General features: G+C 47.3%; 3 protein-coding genes across 14 annotated transcripts in view; 1 reads left to right on the top strand and 2 right to left on the bottom strand.

Moving 5' to 3' along the window:
* khdrbs2 (KH domain containing, RNA binding, signal transduction associated 2) overlaps positions 1–25697 on the top strand; it is a 127204-nt gene that overhangs the window by 70528 nt on the left and 30979 nt on the right. The window lies entirely within an intron of this gene.
* On the bottom strand, positions 1809–15645 carry thbs2a (thrombospondin 2a). 3 transcript variants are annotated; one of them, XM_029175295.3, is made up of 23 exons: positions 15343–15645; positions 15046–15117; positions 14379–14932; positions 14039–14123; positions 11948–12147; positions 10601–10741; positions 10427–10520; positions 9999–10169; positions 9066–9242; positions 8733–8906; positions 8497–8624; positions 8260–8412; positions 7002–7220; positions 6809–6916; positions 6577–6736; positions 6359–6477; positions 6047–6281; positions 4814–5041; positions 4465–4736; positions 4291–4388; positions 4038–4177; positions 3625–3655; positions 1809–3311 (listed from the first exon to the last, which is right to left on the bottom strand). In XM_029175295.3, exons 2-23 carry the CDS (start codon positions 15110–15112, stop codon positions 3308–3310), a joined length of 3558 nt encoding a protein of 1185 aa, XP_029031128.1. In that variant the 5' UTR covers positions 15113–15117; positions 15343–15645; the 3' UTR covers positions 1809–3307. The 3 variants fall into 3 exon arrangements, with proteins under 3 accessions (XP_029031128.1, XP_029031127.1, XP_029031129.1); XM_029175294.3 differs by lacking the exon at positions 15343–15645 and having other exon boundaries at positions 15046–15289; XM_029175296.3 differs by lacking the exons at positions 3625–3655; positions 15343–15645 and having other exon boundaries at positions 15046–15285.
* The window catches only part of wdr27 (WD repeat domain 27), a 29673-nt gene continuing 19950 nt past the window's right edge, over positions 15975–25697 (bottom strand). For 5 of the 10 annotated variants that reach the window (XR_003788351.3, XM_029175326.3, XM_029175329.3 and 2 more), the window contains one exon: positions 22987–23669. Coding sequence is in view for 6 of the 10 variants with exons in the window: in XM_029175326.3 (XP_029031159.1) it covers positions 23571–23669 (99 nt within the window). In the remaining 4 variants the exon portion in view is untranslated. Of the gene's footprint in view, positions 16241–22986; positions 23670–25697 lie in introns of those variants that run through there. The other 5 variants (XM_029175324.3, XM_029175328.3, XM_029175331.3 and 2 more) reach the window with 2 other exon arrangements.

Genomic DNA, 25697 nt, shown 5'->3' with positions numbered 1-25697 from the left:
AGCATCAGCGAGTCGTTTTCTTTTTTCTTTCTTTTCTCGCAGCTTGGTTGATTTGCAGCTTAGAACAACAAGCGTGTGACATTCAGCTACATCTTCCTTGTGATTGCAGGTGCAGATGGCGGCAAAGCTGTGAAAACACGTTAGGCCCTGACACATACTGCTGCACCCGTCACTGAACATGGCAGGACACACACACATCTGGTTTCCACTTGCTCCTTAGTGTGTGTGTGTGTGTGTGTGTGTGTGTGTGTGTGTGTGTGTGTGTGTGAGTGAAATTATTTCTCTTATGCATTTTGGATCCGGAGCGTCGCCTGCTCAAGGCCAGTTCAACTATACAGTTACAGACTGAGTCGCTGTTGAGGCGACGGGGGATCTGACATTATGCTGCGTTGATGTGTCTCCAGTATCACAGTGCGCAGCCAACGCCGCTTTCCAAAGACTCAGCGACTTTATAGACAGATGCATTCTTGGATAATACCATTAAATATAAATGGAAGGTGAAGCAGGGGAGATCTTGATAGTCCCTGTTTTCCAAAGGTCATACTTGATCCGGGTTTATTTTTGTACGTCACATAAATCCAGCCTGCAGCTTTCTGAGTGCTCTGTCTTTGTTTTGTCCAAGGTTGGGACCAGGCCACGGCGTCACAACCTGATTTAATGGGCTCTAATGCATCTGTTCCAAGTTTCACAGCAGTGCCTCCGGGACGTGGAGTGGAAGTGGACACCCTGGATGCTTCGTGTGACGTCAGTCACGTCCGTCCTAAGGTGCATCGTCTGACACAAACTGCCGGGAGACGCCTGCTTCTGCAGCCAAACGTTACTGCTGCTTCCAAAGGTTGGCGCAGAAGACTCCGCTCTTTCACTGGCTGATTATGAGAAGAACTAGCCTGAGGTGAAAAAGGTCACAATAGTCCAGCACAGACCTGGCTGGTATTTGACACCACTGTGACTGACAGGACTTTACACACAGCCATTCTTTTGATTGAGAGTTTTTCTTGTTCACCTTTAACATTTCATGCGTCTCTGACAGTTTGGAGTTTTACGTCCGCACAAGAAAGAGGTCTTCACTTCATTCGTTCAGCACCTCCGTTGAGAAAGTGACTTTTTCATGGTTAGCTGCAGGTAATTTGAGGTTATTCATCCTTTAAAACGTCCGCCCGCTCGCGAAAGCGCTTGCCTCAGCAGAACCGGTGGCTGACTGTGTCACACATTTGCATCCTGTGGCTGCATGAGCCGCCCTGGAACGTGCTGTGGGCTCCGACCCAGCTCCTGGTGCCAGGCCCGTATAGCCAGTGGCTGGTGCGTGCCACGTGGATTATTCCAAAAGCCTCAACCCAAGTATCTCTGCCACATAGCTACGAGACCTTTTACCTCCCCCGTTTTCCCTTGTAGTGCATTTTTTTTCCTGGCCTCACCAGCTTCACTTAACTCTTTCACTCCTGGGGTTCCTCTGCACTGCACGTTAAACACACAGCCACATTATAGTATAGTTCACACTGGTTTTTATTTTGAATAATTCCGAGAAATAACGTTTGCTGCTTTAGTCAGTAGTTCCCCAAATGTGTAGAAAACTAGAAAACTATGGTTCCTCTCAGTGCTAAAAAGCACTTCTGATGACATCATCAGGAGATTTCAGTTCAGATACTGACCGAGACCACAATGTTCATGGTATACATGTAGGCAACCAGATGATGTCATCTGAACTAAAAACCCCCAAACTGTGATGTCATCTGGAGTTTTAAACTTAGAAACTGGGAGATGCTGTAATATCTCTTTAATGCCAACAATACATCTGTTAAAACACAAGGCAACTTGAAAAACGTTTTAATAGTATGACAGTGATTATAGTGGGATAACCTTCCATCCTGATGTACAGTCAACAACATGGTGTACACGTGATTTATTTATGAAACAGAACACACAAACCCTAGTATCTGTAGAAAATGTATACAAAAACATTTACAATTTGTGCACCGCAAAATGAAACCAAACACGGAAGAACACAAATGCACAACAGACTAACAACAACGCTGCCACCACACGGTCCCACAGTCACACTGGGTTTTAGAGACCTTCATCTGGAACTCTCTCTCACCAACAATGCACATTTTCACAACCTCCCGAAGCGATAAATATAAACTAGCGCATGAATAAAAAAGTAATTGGAATACAATGCTCTGACTGTATTTGAACTTCACGACGCCATAAAGCACAATGACTGATTGTTAAACCTCAGACTCTCAGCTGTGGATGTGATACGTCACTTGGTTCCTTGGTGAACAACTTTAAATCTTCTGCACCGAAACTGCTCTCATCAAAGATAATGAGTTTTAACATTACATTGGTAAAGTTTAATACTTCACTGCCAGTAGCCCAGTTTGAAACCATTTAGAGAACCAGTAAATGACATGATGGACAAGGGTGAGATATCACTCTGAGGACAATGAGGCCCTGTCTGGACAGATAGGAAAAAAAACACTGAAGGATATTTAGGACACACAATGATGTTCCACACACTGTGTGTAAACACTTACTGTGTTTATGTACGCGATTATTTATAACACCATTAAAGTAACTTTCACCTTTAAGACTCAACAAGTGAAGGAAGTGCATAACAACACTAAAACGCAATACTATAACGTGTTATGCCGGCGCTGTGGTGAAATTGAATTGTGAGTTTAGTCAGTGTAAACAAATAAATAATTATTTACAATCTCTGGCAAAAAAATTGCTAACAAACAAAACAAGCAAAGCATAAATAATTTACAAAAGGAATTATAATACAGACTTAGTATAAACATCTTTGGCACTTCCTAAAATGGCATCTTTAAATTGTTCACTCAAGTTCTCCATTAGAAACACATTCAGGGTAAGAGGAAGGAGCAGTAACGGACCGAGAGCTAAATGATTATGCTTTGCTTGCAGTTTATGCTTGTCAGGCGTTGAACAATCACTTTACCAAAAGAAATAAAAGTCACAAACAGTATAGAACTGAGGGGCAGGACACGTGGAAGTGGCTGTAAAATGAATCACTGAGAATGTAGACGTACTTACGATGGTTAGAAATTCATATTTGGCAGAGGTTCCATCCATCAATCCCAACAACCGCCCCCCCCACCCCCACCCAAGGTTTGGGAAATGTGTCCAAATCCCTACAAAAGTGAATTAGGCATGGTTTCCTCTTGTGTGGAAGGACGTAGTCAAACACAGAGAAGTATGGAAAGTCTCATGTACGTCGAAATGCAATGACGTGGTGTTTACTTTAGGAGATTCTTGTCTTCTGCCTTCTGATGCTGTTCCGATTCAGTTATCTGTGGAAAGATTGAGAAAATAGCTTCCATCACCGCCGCATATGTTAAACCCGAGACCCCCGAGCGGATTCACGCAAAGCGCCAGATCGCGGCAACAACAAGTACATTGTGTGCGTCCACAAGCGTGTCTTCAGCAAACATGGCGGTGATTGTGAAAAGGCTGCAGGCCGGTTTTCCACTGGCGAGCGCTCGACACAAGACGTGAACGCACAAGGAGCGGTGCTGTGCGTGGACAAGCAGAGACGGAGCGTGACTGTGTTTTTTTTTTTTTTGTGACAGCCATAACACAACAGGTGACCCCCCACGTCTTTACCTTAAGAACACCGTCGGCAACTCCGGCCCATCTGGGGTTTGAAAAAGATGTTGAAGCTTTAAAGACTCACAATATTTAAATGTGGATATTCTATCTTTCCCCCTTTTAAACTTTGCCTTTCGCCACATACACTATATGTTGCCCCTCTGCCCTTTTAAAATCAAAATATTATTATAAATTTCTCCAGTTGAGAGAATCACTGGACGTAGACTGTGCTGTAAATACACTGATTTTAAACTACTGCAATTTTTTATCTGAGCTGAATCAGTGAAGGGACTGATTTATTATTCAGCAGTTCTAGTACAGTAATTATTAATTTTTAATTGAAAAACAACCACTAAAGTACTGTTGTCAGTATAATAATACATGCGCAAACGCGTCATCATGGTAACAATAAGAGTGTTTCTACTAACCTCTGCACTCATACTTGAGGTCGGAGAAGAACACCAGCTCTTGTGAGAAGACGAACAGGCCTAACCTTCCTCCAGCAAAGGTCTTGTCATAAACTGGCCCTGAGTCAGCCATAATCTGTTTACCTTCGTAAACCACAACCCTGCGAATGGAAGGGAAACACGAAGCTCAGGCACCTGCATGTGGCTTCACCAGCTGGTTTTTGCAGACAGGCAGAAAATTATGAATGGGTTTCTCGCTCTGGCCACGTCTCACCTTATAAACCCAGTCTTCGGTCTATGGATGAGATGCCACCTGTAAGCTGTGTAGTCCTTCCAGCCGATGTTTTTGGGATCGTGCCACAGAGTCCGCACCTGTGGAAAACGGTTAAAGTCACATTAGCTTCAAAGAGCTACAGCTTGAAACGCAGACGGAGAAGCCACAGCCCACCTCTCCAGGAGTGTTGCCCGTGTGCCACAGAGCGTTCCTGAGGTTCTCCCCAGTGCCCGTGGTCGAGTTGACCACTTTGAGCGAGACGCCAGAGATGCCAAAAGCCTTGGAGGGCTTGTCCTCCCAGTACGTCTGCGTGATCTGCTTCCACATCACCACATAAAAGCGCCCGCTGGACTGGTAGCCGAACACAAAGCCGGCGTAGTCGTCGTCCCTGTCTGTGTTCACGTACATCGTTCCGCTGAAGTCCACGGCACTGAACTCGTCGAAACCTGTCATTGTGCGAAAGAAACAAAAGCTACTCATATAAAGCTTCAAAGGCAAGGAGAAAAGTGTCTCTGCTGCTCACCGACTGCTAAACCCGGGTCAGAGTTGGCCGTCTGGACCAGCTCCTTGCCCTGGTGTCTGACCACCCAGTTGGGATCGATCTGCGTGGTTCCCTTAGGGTCCAGGTGGACCATCTGGAACTTTCTGAAGTCAGTGGCAGTGATGGCACTGTTCTCTGGACACACGTCAAGAATATCTGGAATGCTGTCATTGTCAAAGTCGTCCTTGCAGGCGTCCCCTCTTCCGTCACCTTGAAATAAGAGATGAACCAAATATGTTTGACCTAGATTAAAGACGGCACTCGTGACATAAACAGTGTTAGCTGGAAACGCGTTAACGTCCAAGCGCTACTTCAGTCGGTGCTCCTCTACGTTAACATTATAAATGAACGGAAAAATAACAGTTCTCCCAGAAAAGTGGCTTCATTACCTTTGCCAAGTATACTAAGGCAAATCATCCATCATTTCATGCTGTGACAACTTCCAACGATACTCGTAAGCATCTGAAGGCTGAGGCCTATTACAGCCACGCTGCAGGCCAGCAGCTCCCAGCGACGCGGGCGCCAGCTGCTAACGAAGGCCACCGCGTGTGAGCGCATGGCTGCTTTTTGTCACCATCCCCGTTACTGCGTAACAAGCTAACAAGACTCTATCAAATAAACACCGTCTGACAGGCTGCGGGGAGCGTGGAAGCGTCGGCTCGCTCAGCGCAGCGGTCTGTTTCCAGTTACGGGCAGCTGTGCAAACTCCAGGTAACCCTGCGCAAATTGGGCGCCGTGGATTAATCACGAGCAAGGCCGAAAGGAAAGAAAACTTCACAGGCTGGCGTGTGCCCTCCTGGACGGCCCGCTGGAGCCGCTCGGAGATGACATCAGCCGTGCCAGCGCGGTCGCTAGCTCTTTCCACAGCCGCCATATTTCAAAGTGAAGGCGAGCTAATTGCCAACAGTGAAAACATGTGGCCGAATGGGCTCTTTATGGCCAAACGTGTACGTCGCTTTTGCGGCGGAGGCAGAGTGACAACAGACAGAAAATACTTGGTCACTAAACAAGATATAAATCTAGCTACAGACGATGTGTTCCCACGCAGAGGAGCCTTTCTCACGAGGACAAATCGCATTTACAGTCACGGGAGATTCACAGCGGCGGCAGAGTAACGGCCTCAAGACCAGCAGCTACTGAGTGGCTCCTGTGTATCATCTGCCCCGGCCAACGTGTAGAGGTGAATCGGTGATAAAACCCCTCCGACCCCCTCACCGTCAGAGTCCAGCTGGTCCTCGTTGGGCGTCAGCCTGCAGTTGTCCTTGTCGTCGGGGATGCCGTCGTTGTCGTCGTCGTAGTCGCACGCGTCCCCTTTGCCGTCTTTGTCGTGGTCGGCCTGGTTGGCGTTGGCCACGTAGGGACAGTTGTCCAGGTTGTTCTGGTGGCCGTCCTCGTCGATGTCCTGGTTGTTGTCACACTGGTCTCCCACCAGGTCGTTGTCTGCGTCGGTCTGTTGGTAAAATGCAGAGTTTTTGTTAACACGTCCTGTGCCAACTTCTCACTGTCGTTACAGGTGTGAGTCGGCACCTGGTCAGGGTTGTGCAACATTGGACAGTTGTCACACTGGTCACCGACTCCGTCCATGTCGGTGTCCTTCTGCTCAGTGTTGTACACGTACGGGCAGTTGTCGTTCTCATTCAGAATCTCTGAGACAAACGCAACGTGGAATTTAAGTAATAAAGACAATACAAAGACAAATGAATGACTAGATTAGTGTGTTTGATCAGTAAAGAGAAAAATTTCACCGTCTCCATCGATGTCCACGGCACAGGCATCTCCCTCTCCATTGTTGTCAGTGTCTATTTGAGCTGGATTGTGTTCATAGGGGCAGTTGTCGCAGCGGTCGCCAACTTCATCCTTATCGAAGTCAAACTGCCGGGGGTTGTAGAGGAGAGGACAGTTGTCCTGTGGAGGAAGAAGGCGGCTCATTAGGGAATTATTTGTTATGAATGTTGACACATTAAACATTCAAATTACCCTCTCATCCAATATTCCATCGTTGTCGTCGTCCTTGTCACAAGCGTCTCCTTGACCGTCTTTGTCGAAGTCTTCTTGTCCAGAGTTGGGGAGATTCGGGCAGTTATCCTGAAAATAGCAATGAGAGGTTCAGACGTTTCCCAAATCCACTTGTTATGGTTCACGTTCAGACTGACAGGGTGACACACTGTACCTTCTTGCAGTGATAAGTGGCGTTGGCGCCGCACACAAGGTTGTGGTTGGGCCAACCGTCCAGGTCCGAGTCCTCCCCGCAAATGAACCCGTCTCCGGCGTAACCCGTCCGACACTCGCACTTGTACATGGGGTCGTTGAAGTGGCTGATGTAGATGCATTCGGCATATTTGTGGCAGCTGTGGGTTTTGTCCTTGCAAGGATTCTCAGGCTCGCACACCTAAAAGGCAAACGTCAGTCAGAACAGGATCGCTTTTGTTTGTCACACGCTGGCCACATCCAACGTCAACAGTACTGGATGTGACCTGCCTGAAAAAGAAAGCTGGAACTCCATGTGCCTCGATGACAGATTCAAATCAAGGGTCCTTATTTTACCACTAAGCCTTTTAAAGCTACTCCAAACTTGAGGTTTCTCCAAGTCAAAGTGACGGGTTGAGGCAGAGGTTTCCAAGAAATCTAAAATTTGGGGCACCTCTGGACTCCGACGAGATTATAAAATCTGACTTAATGCATCGTACGAGCCACCGATGCCCTTTAATGCAGCACAAGCTTTTCGCAGCTGCCACGCATTACCAGAGGATGAACGTTAGTCCAGTTTGGATGCCACTCCATGAGCTCATGGAGCACTAGCTGACAGCGAGGGCAGGCCTTTGATCAAAACTATGAAATGGAGCCCCTGAATGCCAGCAATGAGATAATTCCCCTTTTCCCAAATCAATTAGTGAAATTGGGTCATCAAATCGAACACAAGCAGCTGCAGAGGCCAAAAAGTGACAAAACTGTCCATGAGGGATATTATGTAAGAGCTGGTCAGTGGCATGGCAACTGGTCAAACAGCAGAAATATAAAGCTTCAACTGTGTTCTTTGATTCTGGCTCCACCTGTGCAGGAACACTGCAGTGAGCTGTGACTTTCTAACCCGAGTCCACGTGTGCACAAGCACAATTACAGCCTGAATCAGTGTTTTGCAAGCTGAACTCATGCTGAGGGGTTGTTATGAGTCGCCCAACTCTCCTCCTGCCAATGCTGGGTCAAGCTGAGTTATGTTCAGCGTAGTGGCCCACGGCTGGAAGCACCGTGCAAAGAATGAGGCCTATAAATCATCCCAGCTACTGCTTCCATCATTTATACATTTATGTGACATGCAAAAATGTGCTTCCAAAGATCGGCCCGCGGCAAAAAGCCTCACGGCGTATCTGTCCCTAGACCGGGTTGGGCTCACGGCACCCAGTGGGAGGTCCAGAGAGGTCCCAGCTCACCTGCTTGTTCTTCTTCGCAGCCTCCACACCCATTCCGAACGGCTGCGTGCCCTTGTAGCGCTTCGGACAAGGCAGGCAGTGGAAGCCCGGGTCGGTGTTGATGCAGCGCTGCGCTCCACTCACTTGGTAGCAAACATCTGGCACCATGTCGCACTGAAGAGGGGAAACAAATCCAAGTAGTTAGGATACGTTCTTAATATATTTCTGGCCACGCTTGTAAGAATGTGTGTCTTTTACCTCGTTAATGTCTTCGCAGTAGGTACCATTTCCACGGAAACCAGCAGGACACGGGCCGCACTCCCAGGATCCGTCTGGAGAACTGTTGCAGTCCACTCCGCCAAAGCACGGGTTAGACAGACAGCCATCTGCAAGGCATTTAAATGACACAAACTTAGTGTAACGTTTTCTATCTTAGCTTGATGCTGAAGGATGAAGCTTCATGAGCCCAATGTGACAGGGAGACTGGTGCTCACCGATGGGACAGTCTTTCTTGTTGCAGCTGTCGCTGTCGTTGGCCTCTCCCATACATTTCTTGCCGCCATGTTGGGGTCGAGGGCTGTTGCACTCGCGGGTCCGACTTTTGACCCCCCCTCCGCATGTTGCTGAACACGTTGCCCACGGAGACCATGGACCCCAACCACCGTCGACTAGAAAGACACAGCCCATCAGTCGACATTTAACAGCCATCAAGAGCTCATTTGGATGAAGACAGACAGGAGGCCTCAACACGAGGGATGCCTCCAGGTTTAATCCTTCACTTTGAATGCAGCTGCTGCATTGGAGCCCTGATGGGCGGCGGTACTCACTGGGACACGGCTCAGCAGTGCAGCGCTGAGTCTCTCTCCCACTCCCCTCACAGTCTTTGCCTCCCAGCTGAGGCACGGGCGCGTTGCAGTGTCGTATCCTGGTGATCTGTCCCTCCCCACAGGTCACCGAGCAGGACGACCAAGGAGACCACAAGCTCCAGCCCCCGTCCTGGCGAACTGCAGTGTTCAACAACAAGCAGAGCAGGATGTGATCACCAGGAACCATATGTCCTCCAGTCATTGCTGCAGACATGCAAAAGCAAATCTCCAAGTAAACAGGGTGTGATGTGGGCAATGACGGCTCACTTTTAAAGACGCCCGTGCCAGTATTTATGTCATTGCGGGTAAACAGTCCCGGGGCGGTTGGACTGATTCAGTCGCTCATACACATGCGGTGGATGGTTGACTGCAGGCTGATGCCACAGTGGACCAAACATCCCGTACGCGGGTTTAGCTCCGAGCACAACTCCCGCGAAATGTCCAGCTCATATACGGCACGCGTGATGATGAGCTTTATTAAAATGGCGTTTTTTGCATTGAAGGCATTGGTGAGTCATTGCACTGTGGAATACCCCCTGAGCCCATGATTTATTTGGAATTAGCTTGGGCTGGGCACACCCTGCAGCCCGACCGTGCGATCCAGCTCTTCTCTCAGATTTGGCCGCTCTCAGACGGATCCATTTTCACCAGATTTATGAAGCTGTGTACTGAGTCCTTTTACACTTTCAACAATCACATCTCATATTAAACCCAGTGCAGACGTTTTTCCACAGTTCCCACATGTCATGTTGTTGTTTGTTTTAGATTACTGCGTAATGCTGCTAATGACAGGCTCACACTTTGATCGGTGTTATATCACCAGCTGGGAGACAGTCACTGCTGGATGCCAGATATCAATAAAAGAAGACAAACTATTAAGAAATATGGCCTCACCACGGCTGTCGCATTTCCCCAGGCTGCACTTGCGTGTTTGGATAGACGGTCCGGGACAGGGGTTGCTGGTTGCGTCACACGAGCGGCCCCTCTGCTGGGTCCCGGTCCCACAGGTGACCGTGCACTCGGTCCACTCTGACCAAGGGGACCAGCCATCCTCGCTGTCTTTAGCTGCCAAGCACGAAGAAAACACGCTCTGTTGTTACAGAGAACACACCCAGCTACTTCTGGGTGAGGGGAATTATTGGAAGCTCCATTTCTTTTTATTTAGGTCGGCCTGTCGATCACGTCACCCCACTTGAAAAACCCACAGGAGTCATTCTGTGTGTGGCTCACACACAAACTGGCTGCAAAAGTCCCGGGGTTGTGAAACGCAGCTTTAAAGCAGCGCAGCTTCGTCTGAACAGTGTGTTGGTGGGACTACTCACGCATGCACACGGGACAGCACTCGCCGTCGATGAACGTGGGGCTGGCACAGGCCACGGGGGTGCACGTAATTTGGTGACACACGATCTTGGACTCCTGCCATCAATAAATATCAGCATCAGGCTCACGGATGTCAACAATAAATCTGCAGGTATCTTGACGGGACTCGACCATACCTGGCAAGTGCATTTGGTGCAGCTGTCTACAACCCAGTCTTCCTTATCGTCGAACAGGCGGCCATCTTGCCAGCACATGTTTTTCTCCTTAGAGTTCTTCATCCTCCCAAGGACCTCCTTCATGACTGTGTTCTCCTCTGTCTGAACACACGGCAGCAGACAGATTTGCAGTTCAGCCAGGAAAGGCCAGGAAACACTCGTGATAAAGTTACACTGACTTCTGCTTAGCACGGGAAGGTCTACACCTGCTGGCGAGCGGAGAGCACGTGAGGAGGGAAATAACACATTGTGAGGTTTTACAAACCTACAGTAAGTTTATGGTTCTACACCGCCACCTGTGGAGACCATACCTCTGTCTCTATGTCTATTACTACCTTGAGGAACAGACATTTCATTAGGGAGAGTGGGTCAAGAAAACCTACTGTAAATGATTCAGAAAATGTGCAATTTGCCATAAATACACAACTACATAACTGCGCTGTTACTGAGAAGACTGTTGAGCTCCTCATTACCACTAATTGCATATGACTACATTTATGAGAATTTCTTAAGTTTCTACGAAAATAGCCTGTGAAAAGTGCTGCTTAGTTATGCAAAGTGAAACCTCCAACCAACCCGATCGGAGACCAGGGGATCTCTGGCTGGACTTTCCAGCACTTGGAAACTGTCAGTCTGAAAAGCACTGCCAAAGGTTTGTGTGTCTGTGTGTGTGCGGGTCCTCCCGTTGGAAAAAGGAGGCAGCAGTGTGCAGCGCTAGAATCGAAGACACCACTCGGTCTGGAAGAGCCTCAGGGACCCTTTCTCATCCCAGCCCATTTTTTTTTCCCAGAGTTCATGCCCAGACTCTCCCATTGCTGGGTGGCTCCCAGAGGAAACACATGGACTATTTAAACACAGCCAGACATTGGAGTGGACTCTGACGCTGCCAGGGGAACACTTCCTATATCCACATGTAACATGTCATAAAATCTGTCTGACTCATGCTGCCACAGATAGCAGGAGTGAAACGGGTTCAGCCATCGCAGGACTCTATAAACAGCCCTGCGGCTACTTACTGTTTGCTTTTAGACGCGTTTGGGTTACCTAGTAACCCAATTCAAGTCTCTTAACTCCTGGCTGACACACTGAAGACACCATGGTTTATTTTTGTAAAATTCATCTGCAATGCTGATTTTCGTTCCTCACACAGAGACGGATTTTGCCATTTTTCTAATTCGCTGCTAGAATTGGCCTGAAACCTGCAAAGGAGCTGGACGCGGCTCACCTAAAACAAACACAAGTCCAGATTATGCTGATTGATGCCGCGAAAAAACACACGCTACCACATTTGTCACCCGCCCCACTCACCACTTTCTGCAAACCGTCGATGAGGTTGCTGACGACTACGCGGAGGCCCTTGAGCTCCTGGAACATGGTGCTGAGCTCCTCGCAGGAGCGCTCGCACATTTCGGCGCCCAGCTCGTCCGTCTTCTGGCCGATGATGTTGGTCGTGATGGACGGACTCACGTCCACGATTTCTCTGCTCTCGCTCACAGTATTAGCATCATCTGGAGGGGAGAGGGAAAGATGCAAAACACATTTGAGTGATTTGATGACGGAAAAACAAGAAACTCTCCTCAGGAAACGGGCGATTTCCTGTTTTCCTGCAGCCCGTCAATGCACCACAACAATACAGTGATTGCAGTGTTTACTGGGTTTGGCATAACAGATGTCCCGTTGATGAGAGGAGTGTATCTGTCTGAAACGGAGGGAGCGGAGGGCACGGCGTTCCCCCCGTGACGAGGAAACCGCGCCCCACTCGTAAATCCCCGCGTCCTTAGACAAGCGGACACTTCCTACACGGACCTGACAGACTCCAGTGACCACACGGATGGATTCACGAGGAGCATGTGACGTTATGGGCTCGTCCTCGCAGCTCATCAGCTGCAGACACTAGAGAGAGGCTAGATGTCAACACGCCGCTGTGAAAACCCCTCCAGCCGCCACATTTGTCATTCATTGTTGGTCTGTAGACTCTTTGTTTTCTTGTCTTCACCTACAGGGTTCGTACCGAAGGCGTTGCACAATCGGAACCCAGAGCAACAAGATGACTAACACAGAACTGTATCCACGCTTTGCATTGCATCTCCATCCAGCTACCGTCCAGTGTCAGCTCTGCAGAGGGTCTGCACAGGGCTTGCAACTGCCTTGGATCGTGCTTTGTAAATTGGCGGAGATTAATAGCAGACCGGGGACTCTAAATCAGAGAGTCATCCACGTTGCCCAATGACGTCCCGCTGCAGCCAGTGCCTTGTTTTCTTTTCTTTTCAGTCTGCCGGATTCATTCAAACCTCAGGAGAGCTTCATGCTGTGTGCGCATATTAAGGCCGCTGGATGGTCTGTGAAAGCATTTACACATTCTTCTCTCTCTCTCTCTCTCTCTCTCTCGCCCCCTGACAGACATATTTTGGCTTGCCTCGAAGCTGATAGAGGAAAGAATTAAAAGTTTGCAAATGGGCTGAGTAATTTTAATACCGCTCATTAATGTCACGGAGTGACACTTTTTATGAGCATGGCTTGTGTGGGCCCACGAGTGCGTTTCAGCCGTTAGAGCTGCTCTGCAGCCGGTGCAGAACCTCTCGCCGGTGCCAGCCAGCACGTAGAAAACTTCCAGGCCCCGGTGACATTTGCTAAACAAATAAACTCATTCAGCTGGAATTCAACACTGCTTGTGGCAACAGAAGTGCAACAGCGGCCCTGTCACGCACAAACACGGCGCTCGGCATATGGCTTCGCTTTGCCGCGGCGATCTGCGGCCGAGGTGCCGTCTGAGGAGAGGACGACCCCTCGACTCGGCTGAAAAGGATGATTACCTGCACGTCTGTGTCTTTTCAGTGGACGCTCGCGAGGCCGAAGCTTCAGCTGAGAAAAGCAGCCCCATCAGCCAGTTCATGACTTCACTGTGTGTGTGTGTGTGTGTGTGTGTGTGTGTGTGTGTGTGCGTGTGTGGCGAGCAGCTCTGCAGCCGTCACTTTCTCTTTTCTACAGTATTTTCTCTATCCTCGTTTCTCTGCCAATAGAAATAAACGTAAGCATGTGTATCTCCGTTTTTATCCTTCACCAAAAACTCCATCGTGCCTGATGTGAAGTAATGGTGGGAGATCTTGCCACATATCACATCTTCAAAACTTCTGACCCACTTGAAAAGGAGTTTCATCCATTCAAAAAGGCGACTCGGTCGAGGCTGCTTAACAAAACACAGATACCACGCTTTGGAACGTTGCATGAGAAAGAGTTTCCCAATCACATCTGTGAGGTATTGGACTTGAAACGCCTTCTTCTAATACAATTATTTTGACTCATTTTTTTTGGAGAGTGAAAATCACACTGAAGGAAAAGCGGTTCCCACAACTACCGGGGAACGGTCACCACGAAGCCAGCGTAAATATCTCATCTCACCTTCCTTTGGGACCTCGCAGCCGAGGCCCAGGAGGATTTCCTCCACGGGGATGTCAAAGATGAAGCGCACATTCTGCATGAGGCCCTGTTTGGAGAGAACGGAGACGAGGTCGTAAATGCCTATTTCCGAAGGATTCCTATTCAAGGATGAAAAGATTTCATTACTGAGACTCACTCATGCCCCGAGCACATTCTCTGTCATTTTAAGGCACAAGGGGCAATTTGAGTCTAAATTTAGGCTTCTTGCGAGCCAGTCTGCCAGGGCTTTTGTTTCTGGCTGGAGACCATCCCATATCCTGGGAAATCCTCGCCCGGCCTCTCGCCAGCCTCCCAGTCTTACCCTGAAGTGGTTCTCCCGGGTCATCCCCTTGGCCACGTACATGCGGCTCCCCTCGGCCTTCAGGTGCTCGTAGAACGGCTCGTCCAGCACAAAGCTGTCCATCAGCGTGCAGCCCACGAACAGGTGGGCGTTCTCCGCGTGGACGTAGAGCGTGATGTTCTTCCACTGGGAGTCGGACAGGTCCACGTCCTCGAAGGAGACCACGTTCTGGGAGCCGTCCACCCAGTAAACCAGGTCCAGAGTGTTGGCCCGACCGTTGGACACGATCTCGAACTGCCTCTGGCCGTCGGGGCCCTCCAGGCCAATCAGGGTGCCCCGAGAGGCGCGGTCCTGGCGTATGCTGGCCACGAACACGAAGCCCTCGTTGTTCTGGATCTGCCGCAGCATTTGCCTCAGCACGGCCGCGTCGACCGGAGGCAGGTGGTCGAAGCGGATGAAGCGGTACGCGGGCGCGTCCGAGTTCTGGCCCCGGAACTGCTTGGCCCCCAGCGTCCGGCGCGTGATGTGGCTGACTTCAAACAGGTCGAACGTCGTCTCGTCCTCCTGCTCGCCATCTGCGGACGGGACGGGGGCGGGCGTGAGTGACAGTGAGTCGGGAAATGAATTACACGGGCAAAAAAAAAAAAAAAAACCCAAACAAACAAAAGTATGTGTGTTTTACACTCACCTTCGGGTGCCGCGTGGAGGAAGGTGAGTGATAACAGCAGCAAGAAGAGACTCCTCCTGAGGATCATATCTCCTATAAACAACATCAGACAGGGTTTCTGCGTCTTTCCTTTACTTGAACCATCCCGTTATCTTCCCATGATTTCCCAGCAATCACTCGGACACGTAAACGCTCAGCCAATTAAAGTTCGGAGGCGACAGGAGAGACCGGCGCAGCTGACAGCGTCGTTGGCTGCAGCCGGCTGTCGCCACCGGCGTTTGCGCGCGCGCCGCAGCTGAGCGGAGCCGTTCAACTTACCTGACTGCGGCAGGCTGCTGTGTTTTAAAGTCCGACGCGGAAAAAAACGCTCGACTCGGGGATGAAAGTACGTCTGCGAGGACGCGAGCCGACGCGCGAATGAACGAGACGTCGCGTCTCGCGGAGGAGCTCGTGCGTAAAAGTCCACTTTGGCTGAGTGTATCCACGGGCTGGAGGAGCTGAGGCGCAACACTGAGTGATGAACCCACCTCCCTCCTCTTACATACAAGCTCAGCACGAGCCCGTCAATCAACGGCTACCGCGTATTAACCGTTTGTCGCCACTTACACGCGGCGTTACATAATTACCGTCCGATTGCGTGTTTTTTTTTTTTACCCGCGCTAAGGCGCAGAGCTCCCCGCCCCCCACCGCTCCCTCACCGGGATGCCCACGGTGCCCTATCAATCAAACCCACCTCCCCCCAACAGCCGTGTTGCAAAACAAATCCGACTCCCTTCAACCAAAGCTTTTGCGCATTTTCTCGCATATTGCGGTTGATTTAAAAAAAAAAACACCACACAAACATTGTCTTCGGCAATAAATAACGCAGACAAACAGTGGCTTTTATTGTTACATACAACCTAAATATCCGAAATTTATATTTATATTTTATAATAATTTATCTTGTAAAACACTATGATTCCGATGCCTCCACTTGGCTCAAGCGGTGACCTGAGTCTGGAGACTGTCAGGTATTTGCCGAGGCCTCTATATGGTGGAGACGGGAAAAGAGCTGAGCTCCAGTTCTGGCGCTGGATTTGGGTACCAGTAGGATACGTCTCAAGGATGGTTTGCTTCAGTTGGAAACGTGCATTCCATTTAGGGGAAAAGAAGGGGGTGAAGAACAGACAGTCTCTTCCCAAATGGGGCGACCGCCTTTCAACGCGGATCCACTAACCTGAAAGAAATTGGAAACAGTAGCCGACAGTTAGTCAGACTTAGAGGAATGCTGATGATAAAAGCGTTCCATAGTGATCGGAGAAAAGCTCCCAACGCTCCACGGACGTCAGCTCATCGAAGGTGCTATCGGTCACTTTTTTGTAAAAATGTAGATCTAAGCGGAACCTCAAGCTCAACATCTTCCGTTTCCTTAAGGTTCCTGCATTTGACCGTGTCACAATCATGATACTTGTGGTTCTTAAATGTGCAAAAAGTGACTACTCTGTCACATAAGAAACGCTCAATAAGGAACTAGGATTTGCATTTCCATCAGGATGAAGGTTCCATGTCATCGGGGCCGAGCAGAGTGGTGGCTTCTGCAGACGGGATCACGGAGGAGCTCTGAGATGAAGGTGATGGATGTCAGTGAGCTTGACAAACAACTATAATTTCCAGTGCTCGCCTCCAACTTGTGACTTCACCATGGAGGTTTATGTGTTTTTAACAGAAAAGGATTCTTCAGCGCGAGCGGGAGCATCATCCAAAAAGGAAATCTGGCACCTGGAGTGTTTAAAGGAGCGAGAACTGGAGAGAGTGACATGTAACGTGCGAATCTCTCATCCTTCGTTCTGCGAAGTGTTGGGACTGGTGAAAATCAAAGGTCTACGTAGAAACGGTCTCTCTGCTTAAGGTTTACTTCAAATAGCACGTTTTGGGGTCGCGGGTGCCAAATGTTGAGTAATGCGAGTCGAACACATTTGGCCAGAACGGCTGGCATTGTAAAAAGCACCGTTGCACAATCCCTGCAACGGAGCGACGGGTCCGTCTGCGTGACAGCTGCATGATAACGCAAAGTTTGCATCTCACTGACACACTACTGTCCTCATTACGCATTCACCGCCCTGTTACTGCTGCTGTGGTTACGGCATCACATGACAAAGCCAATGTGTGTGTGTGTGTGTGTGTGTGTGTGTGTGTGTGTGTGTGTGTGTGTGTGTGTGTGTGTGTGTGTGTGTGTGTGTGTGTGTGTGTGTGTCCTCTCCCCCAAGCTTTAGTCTACTCTGAAGTGGGATACTGGGATACTGGGATACTGGGACGCTTTCACTGGTTGCCGTCTTGTTATTGTTCTTCCAGGTCCCTCAGACTTCATCGTGGCCACTAATCACCAGTCCTGTCAGGTCTAATCATCTACGTAGTGTCTGGGTGGCCTAACCATGTATCGTTTTTTATGTTATGGCAAAAATGAGTGAAGGAGACTGCATCTCATGACTGTATGTGTGAATGGCATCAGGTTTATACTTGTGATTTACTGTGATAATTTACTGTGTTTCCTTTGTGAAACACTAAAACTCGCCTGCGTTCGTTTGCGCCTCCTCTCCAGCTCCTTCTCCTCCCAACCTTAGACCGAACGGAGCTTCCTGCCGCGCTTGCTATTTGACCTGATGACACCGTTTATTGTGTATAGCTGATGTGTGGCGCCACATCACACAAACCACCAGGCGAAGCCTCCGGGGCTGCAGACGGCGGCGGGAACGCGGGGCAGAAATAGCTCCTCGCTGTGCGAACCAGCATGAGCAGCAGCGCATTCACGTTCATTTAGGCCTAAAACAAACACCACGAGGACTTTCACGTCCACGTGATGTCCGTCTAAGATGCTGCTAGAGCTGCTCATTTACAGCCTGTGGGTCACTGCGTGGGGCGCAGAGCTCCACAGACTGTTCCTATGGGTTTAAGTCATCAGGGGAGCGTGAACGCTGTGGAAAACACTGAAGCTGATCTGCATACACCATTAATCATTGAGGAGCAACACAGCGGGACACGCTTGACTCTCATCAGAGCAGAGACAGCGACAAACTGCTGCAGCAGCACAGTCCCATGCACTGAAAGGCCCGTCTGCAGCATGTAGCTCATTATAAGGAAAAGCAGAAGTCGCAGCAAAGAGAGCGCTTGTTTCCAGGATAACACCTGTTTGCTCTCAAAGCATCTAATTCCACTTTTCATAGAAAATGGCTCACATGCCTTGGCTCAGGTCAGGCATTACATCAATGCGTTTGACTTGTTTTCGCCTCGGAGGTTTGTTTGTCGATATGTGATTTTTGAAGCTGCAGCACAACAACTCGTTTCCTGGGTGATGCTGTGCCCATCATAACACGATTCCCCCTTTTATTGTCACAAGGAGGTCAGACTCCGATGCCAAACCCTTGTTAGTGCTTATCCAATATTCTGAGAAGAGAGATGAACACGGGGGGAAATGTTTACTTCCTCTGAGGACGGCAGCCTGTAAAAAACCCATAAAAACCCTCCTGGTTTCTTGTGTTCAGTTTAATGCAGCGTTGCTTCAAAATCAGTGGGTTACGACTTATTCCCAGATGTGTTTGGACTCAAACACACGTTAAATGTCCCCAATTTGTCTTCTTTAAGATTCAAGAAGCAATTGAACTATCATTAACATTTCTTTGACTCATACTAACCTACATTCAGGTTAATAGGTGGAGGATTACACCACTGCACTCCTGCTTCCTCCCCGTTTTTCTTACCGTTGCATTTTTATTTCTGAGCTGCAATCATTTGGAAATGACTTCCAGATTCCCATTTACCTCTTAGGCTGATGGGATGTGTAGCGTCATAGTAATAATAGGTGGTAACCAATGAGTTATGGGAGAATTCTGGGAGACGTTAGAAGTGAAGAGGGGAAGAATGGGTTGGAACCTAAAAAACTTTAACATGTATGGACTGTGAACAGCATGGTGGGCTGTGTGAGAGAGAAGAAAGTGAGTGAGATCTCTTCAGTGTAATAGAGATGAAGAGGAGGAGGAGGAGGAGGAGGAGGAGGAGGAGGAGGAGGAGCTCTGGCCTAGGGTCCCTGGGCACAGAAGGTGCTGCAGCATAGCTGAAGCTCAACTAATGCTGTACTAACTCATCCTGCCTGATAGAGGCCCAAAAGATGGGAGCTACTGTAAACATGTAAATAACTTAATTAGGTCCTAAATAGAATAGAATAGAATAGAATAGAATAGAATAGAATAGAATAGAATAGAATAGAATAGAAAAGCATTTACTGTCATTGTACAGCATGTATACTTCGGAATTGGATAAAAACAATAGCATCCCATTGTTACCTACAGTCAGACACATCTGGCTTATTGTTTGCAGCTGTACATCTAAGGCACTTCGTAAATTAAGCTCTTTCTAATGGAAACAAGTCATTTTACCACATTAAAGATAATCCAACATAATGTTACTGTTTGCTTTGCCAGTAGTTGCTAGCAGTTACTTTGATGAGTATTTGTTCTTTGATACTTTTTCATTGTATTTTTACTAAACCTTGACAGTAACAGTGGATTGTTCTTGTCTTTTTATGAGTCTTTTGTTCACAATACTTATGAACCTTATGAACTTTGACATAAACGACTGAACATCAGCACATTATAGGTTTCTCATGGCTACATCGTATAACGCTGTTGTAAAAAAGAAACATCAGTGTTTTACATATTCCGAGCTGAAAGGAGAATTTACTGCACGTTGGACTTTGATGAAGAGAAAAGGCGCCGCTGCGAACATAAAAGTGTGGATAGGTGCAGTTAGCAGGAATGCTACGCTGAAGAAGACCAAATGTTTCCACAGGAGAATTTCCTGCTCATTATTGACTCCAGGTTTCGTCGCTGGCTTCCTGCTTCTGCATGCGCGTTGACTGCATTCAGCATTCAGCTTAAATTAGTGTCATATACTTAAACGTAAGGACTAATTCTGTCCGCGTCCAGCACTGAGGCAAATTGGACCGCGAGGCGTTTTCAACAGTTCACTTGAGGGGATGGAGTCCTGACACAGCGCGGGTCATGGATTACATGAAGACGGTCAGTCAGGATATTCCCCTGTTGCCTGGTAACGAACCACTGATTGACAGGTGACGCAGCTTTGCTTTTACGACTCCCCTTCTTCCCGTTTCAAACGCAGCCAACCAGCGAGGCCGCCGATCAACCCTGATCATGTCATTCCATTCAAAGCCCTTTGTTTGATCATTTTATGAACAATGTGCAAGATTGGGAATGGAAAACAAAGCTGCACATGCAGATGCCTGCACCGGCCACAGTGAAGGGAGGCACATGTGCTGTTAATTCCTCATTTAGACACAATTAGACAGGAAAACCTCTAACCGGCTCTTTGAGGAAAAACTCAGCAATAAAAATAAAGGAATTCAAAATGGCAGAGGCTGTGATTTTATGTCAGGAGTTTAGGGCGAAGGAACCAGAATGTGTTTTATGTATCATCTTATCTCACCGGGCCTGACAGAGCTGACGTGTCCTAACTTTATGAAGACCTCACATAAGTCCAGTAATTCATCTTCAAATCAACCTTTGAATTACTTTCATGTAGCGACGATCTGATGTTTTTGGGTCAGAAACTGATTAAAAGTCAAGATGGCTTCTCTTAGAGATATGATGATTTGTTCCACTTTCTGGACCTGGCGCCTCGTCTTACACGCTCCTGTTTTCCACATTTTTCTTGCTAACTCCATAAGGTGCGCCCCGTTGATTTATCCGAGTGTTAAGCACCCCAATGTTTATGTCCTGTACCCTGGATGACACCATCTGCTACTCATCTGTATTTCCGTTGTTGTCTGCGTGCAGCGGCCCCGAACAGCCTGGGACCCGGTCCAGAACAAAGACACTGATTTCTGCGTCTGCTTCCTCCTGTGTGGCTTCACCCACATTTTTAATACAGTAAATGATCATCAGCAGCAGCAGCTCCATGCTCATACATGAGCGTGGGAGTGTTTCATCATGTATTGGGACCCATCAGTCCAGGTGTTATGGACAATGATTGAAGGTGAGCAGTAATTCACTGTTTATTTAAAGTTCTACGAGTCAGCAATAAAATGAAAACAAACATTACTTACATCGGATGTGATCATCTTCATGTTCACTAGTCATTTATATAACAGTTCATAGTGGATTAAGTAATATTCTTGCATAAGACTTGCATGAGCAAAAAGATATATGAGGATTATTATTATTACTAATATTCCCCTCCCTTGATGCTCATTTGCAGAGATCATGAAAAAAGGAGTCATTTGAATACATGAGCCTCATGATGTATACCTTGGTTTTCTTAATATTGCTCTAAGTGCATTGGAGGAAAGGAGGCCTGCGCTCAGAGCTCAGAGGACAGAGAGCGCTGAGAGACCATACAGTATTTGATTTGGAGATGATGATGACATGCAAAATGAACTAGACTGTGTGTCTGCACTGTTTCAGCGCTGTCACGCATCCAGTGTGTGTGACAGTGGTGAACCGAGAACACCGTCCCCGGACTCCACGCAGCTGGGAGCAGATGGAGCGCTCCCTCTGTCAAAGTGGATGATGAAGCTTCCAGCAGCCTGCATTATGACGCCCGGGTGTGGCGTTTGTTAAAATTCTTTTATTTTGAAGTGTAAACACGTCATTCTTCGCTGGTGAGATCAACGCGAGCTGAGAACTAAGAGTGACCTCACACACGCACGGAATGTGCGTATGCGCCACTATATCACTTTGAACCGTGAGTACGTGCTCCCTGAATCTAAGTTCAGCCGGTTAATTCATTCAAGGGGAAACTGTGACTCCAAAACACACACACACACACACACACACACACACACACACACACACACACACACACACACACACACACACACACACACATTTAAAATGGAGAAAGAGCATGGCTTCATAAATTCACTCCAAAGACAATTTATTATTCTCTGTTCCAGTAAAAGATCTCGGCTGCTTGCAGGAACACTAAAGCTCAGTGTGACAGGGCCGACGCAGCCGTGCCAGTGCAGGCCCATCTTCATGGAGTAGGAGGCATGCATACGCAGACATAAATAACGTGAAGCATGACAAAGCAATAGGTGCCACCCCACAAATATCTTTAAACTCTAATGGTTAATGCAAATCTGCCCATTATTATGCAACCTCAAAGTCATATTTTATCTGATCTAGCTGCACATCTCCAGATTAATTAAAACTAACAGTCCAAAGAGACAGAGTAAATCAACTGAGAATGTTGGACAGGTGACAAGGCAGGCCTGAGAACTAAGCTCAGCGTGAGGGAGTCGAGACAACAGCTATCAGTGGATTTATCAGGCAGCATCAGCGTCAGATAATGCGTCAAGTCCAATATCTTTGCCTAATGCGCGAGGGATGAGTGATGCTCGTTACGCCTCTCCTCTCCAGATAAAGGAGCCCTCCATCGGCCTCGCTGAACACTCGGCTGCACTGATAATGGCATCATAAGAGAAAAGTTTGTTTGGTCGTGAGAAAAAAAGCAAAAGTGACCCTCTTAAAGTGGTTGAGCTATTTGATGAATAAATATAGATAAATAGATAGATAAATATAAAACAAGATGAACAACAGGAACCCTTTGATTGATGACATGAGCCAAAACAATAACAAAGTATGAGTGAGCATTAGATGGATTAATAAGACGACCGTTACATCAGGACAAACCACTTGAATTTAATTATCATGATTAAGATGAATGAAAATAAAGGATATTTGTCCAGTGGAAACCAATAATAATCAGGTAATGGTTTACACTAGAGCTAATTTTGTAATGATGTCGTCTCTTTCGCAACTTTCTGAGACGCAGTATGATCAGTCACTGGTTCCCCAGGGTCACATATTGTTGGTTTAATGTCATTTATATCATAATCAGTGTGCGTCTGTCTGTTAAAATGTAAGCCCATGATTTGTCAGGATAAATGAATAAAATAGACAAAAACAGGAAAACAGAACAGTAACAGTTTTTAATTCCTGTATTTTTAATCCTGTCATAACATCTACAATAAACACCTATTTTGTTGAGACCTCACAGGAGGTGAATGTAAAGCTCAAACTATGTGGATGGGTGTGTCACCATCAACGGTAGTAGCATCTGTGGGCCTGGCAGACAAAGAGGTTGCACCCAGCTGATGTCATAGCTGCATAGTCATCTGTCAAGTAGTCGTCATACTGAATAATATAGATGTACATCTGCTTCGCATACACCACTAACAAAATCTGATCTATGACCATCCACAATGTGCATCAAAGGACTTGGTTTAATGACTCTTGGCATATTTGGTGTAGGTGTAATTATCGATAACTGATTAAATGCTGCGAGGCTAAATGAACTTCAGTCAAACCACAGAATCCCCAATGGCCCAGTCAGTAAAATGTGCTCTGATAATTTACATACTGGAGCTTTAACAAAGACTGCGAGTCAAGCACAAAGATAAATAACGTGAAAACAAGCTCTTAAAACCTCTAACTTTCTATTAATCTTAGAGGAATCCCAGCCAGAGGTGCGTCGCCGCCCGCTACGGAGTCCAGTCATGTCGGGGACACAGCAGGTCTGGTGTCAGGAGTCATAGAGGCCCCGCTGCTGGACTGGAAAAGCCTCAGCTTCCCATCGAGGGTCCCAGTCAGCAGCTGGAAAAGACAGAGCGTAAAATGACATCACATGCAGCTTTTACGCCCGCGGATAACGCTTCCAGGACCCATGTCACACATCACTCTCTTTTTTAACGACCTTCTGTGATGGGGAACAAGTTGCATAACCGCACACCTGCTTTGTTAAAGCTCAGAATCACCAGGATTATAATTCATGCCGTTTCCCACTAAATATTTTGTTGTTTTTACCCGCTGTTTGTTATGAAGAACATGAACCCATGTGGCCTCTGCGTTATATAACTTGTTTAATCAAAGTGGGCACCGGGTTCCTGCCAGCGTTCGCTGTGTTTGCAGTTTAATAAAGCACCAAGACGTCAATAAATGAACATCATCCCACACCCGCGCGCCATATAAACACACACACACACACACTGACATGGATGTGACACATAGTCGAGCACAGTCTCCACTTGAGGAGAGTGAAGGAAAAATGATCTCATCTCTCCGTATCAGCCAGTAGAACAGATGACAGTGAGGGAGCATTACATCATCACGCTGGCAACCAATTACCAGAGACAGCAGGAGGAAACCTTAATTTGGAATTCACAATCAGGCTTTTCTGATACTTATCCATATCTGCAGCTGCTAAATGAAGCACAGAAAATGGAAGACAAGCTCCCAACAGCTGTTTACAGTTGACTCTATTTTCACTTTGTTTTTGAATGTATATTACAAACTAAAGCGGGCCATGTTTGAAGTGTTTTACTACCCATAATGCCAGTTAAACTCTTGAGACAACACAACAATCACCAGGTCTTAAGTGACCCTAATAAACACCAGCTAAGCACAGCTATGTGAACTTTACTGGGGTCAAGGATCAGCCATTACACAAACACCTCTGTTCATTAACTGCCATCCATGAAACGCTCAGCACCAAAGTCCTTTATTGTGACCTGAAGATTTTTAGGTAGCTCTAAAGACTCGCTATCGTTTTAAACTATATTACCGGCGGGAAAACAAGGCTCTGCCAAGCAGTGATTAAAAACACATTTGGTGCAACATTAGTCCAACATTTTTTCCCATGTACTAAAGCTGTTTTATGCAGGAAAAATCATCTTTTACCAGCAAGCAGATGGCCGTGCTGGGAAGGGGAGGCTGGACGATGACTCAAACATGCACACTGGGGTTGGACGACCCTCGCTAAGCTCCTATATATAGGCAAAATGATTTTTTCTGTATAAAAGACAATCAAGTGGACTTCACTTTCCTTTCAGGTACTTCACTGTAACGAACAATAGCCCAAGGACCGTCTCCTGATCCTAGTCTGCAAAAACAGCCTCAGCTACAGTACCTGAACCTGGGTTCAGAGAACAGCTCCGTTAGAAGCACTACAGCACAGATCTTATCGTCAGCAGCCATCCAAACCCATTACGCTCCAATCACTTAGGAATTCCTTTATGCAAATGTGACTTTCTAAAAGGCCAATAATGACACTAATGGAACTTTTGAATCATACTCTCATTCTCACTGAAGCTGATGCAAGTACAACTGATGAAGGCTGAAGGTTCTGGACCAGTCTTGAGTGGAGAGTCAGAACTTGTTGAGAGCTGATTCACATATGGCCTATGGTCACGCTGGGTCATCCTAAGTTCCCTGGCTTTCCTCAGCAACACAGTTTAGATACACAAATATAGGCCTTCTGCTTCTGGCTGTATAATAATGTATGACATATGACTTCTATTACTGTCAAACATGTTTATCATGTATGAGAAACAACGTCAGAAATGCAGCATGCGTCTCGTGATAACCTTATTTGCTTTCATATTCCGTTCAATAAAGTCTCTATCGAAGCTTTTTAGGAACTTTGGTGTTGTAAATCACTTCGGGAACCAGCGTTGTGTGGCACGCGTGTTATATAAGCTAAGTTATTGTCAGGCATGTTGGCTCAAAAACACAGAGAAAACACCACAAATCAACAGTTCAAAGGGGGAATATGAAGTGATGATGACGAACGAATGTGGGTTCGATTTTCAGTGGTCATAACCCATGTCAAATATTGGCAGCCCA

The sequence above is a fragment of the Betta splendens genome, chromosome 15 (genome assembly GCF_900634795.4).
Source record: "Betta splendens chromosome 15, fBetSpl5.4, whole genome shotgun sequence".
NCBI lineage: Eukaryota > Metazoa > Chordata > Actinopteri > Anabantiformes > Osphronemidae > Betta > Betta splendens.
The sequence above is the reverse complement of the archived record's forward strand: the minus strand, read 5'-3'. Positions and strand labels throughout refer to the sequence as shown.

Coding starts and splice junctions, on each gene's coding strand:
- thbs2a (XM_029175294.3), bottom strand. CDS start 15,130: ATGTTGTTTATAGGAGATATGATCCTCAGGAGGAGTCTCTTCTTGCTG. Junction 12,148..14,038: donor CTGCGAGGTCCCAAAGGAAG/GTGAGATGAGAT, acceptor TCTCCCCTCCAG/ATGATGCTAATACTGTGAGC. Junction 6,737..6,808: donor ATGGAATATTGGATGAGAGG/GTAATTTGAATG, acceptor CTTCCTCCACAG/GACAACTGTCCTCTCCTCTA.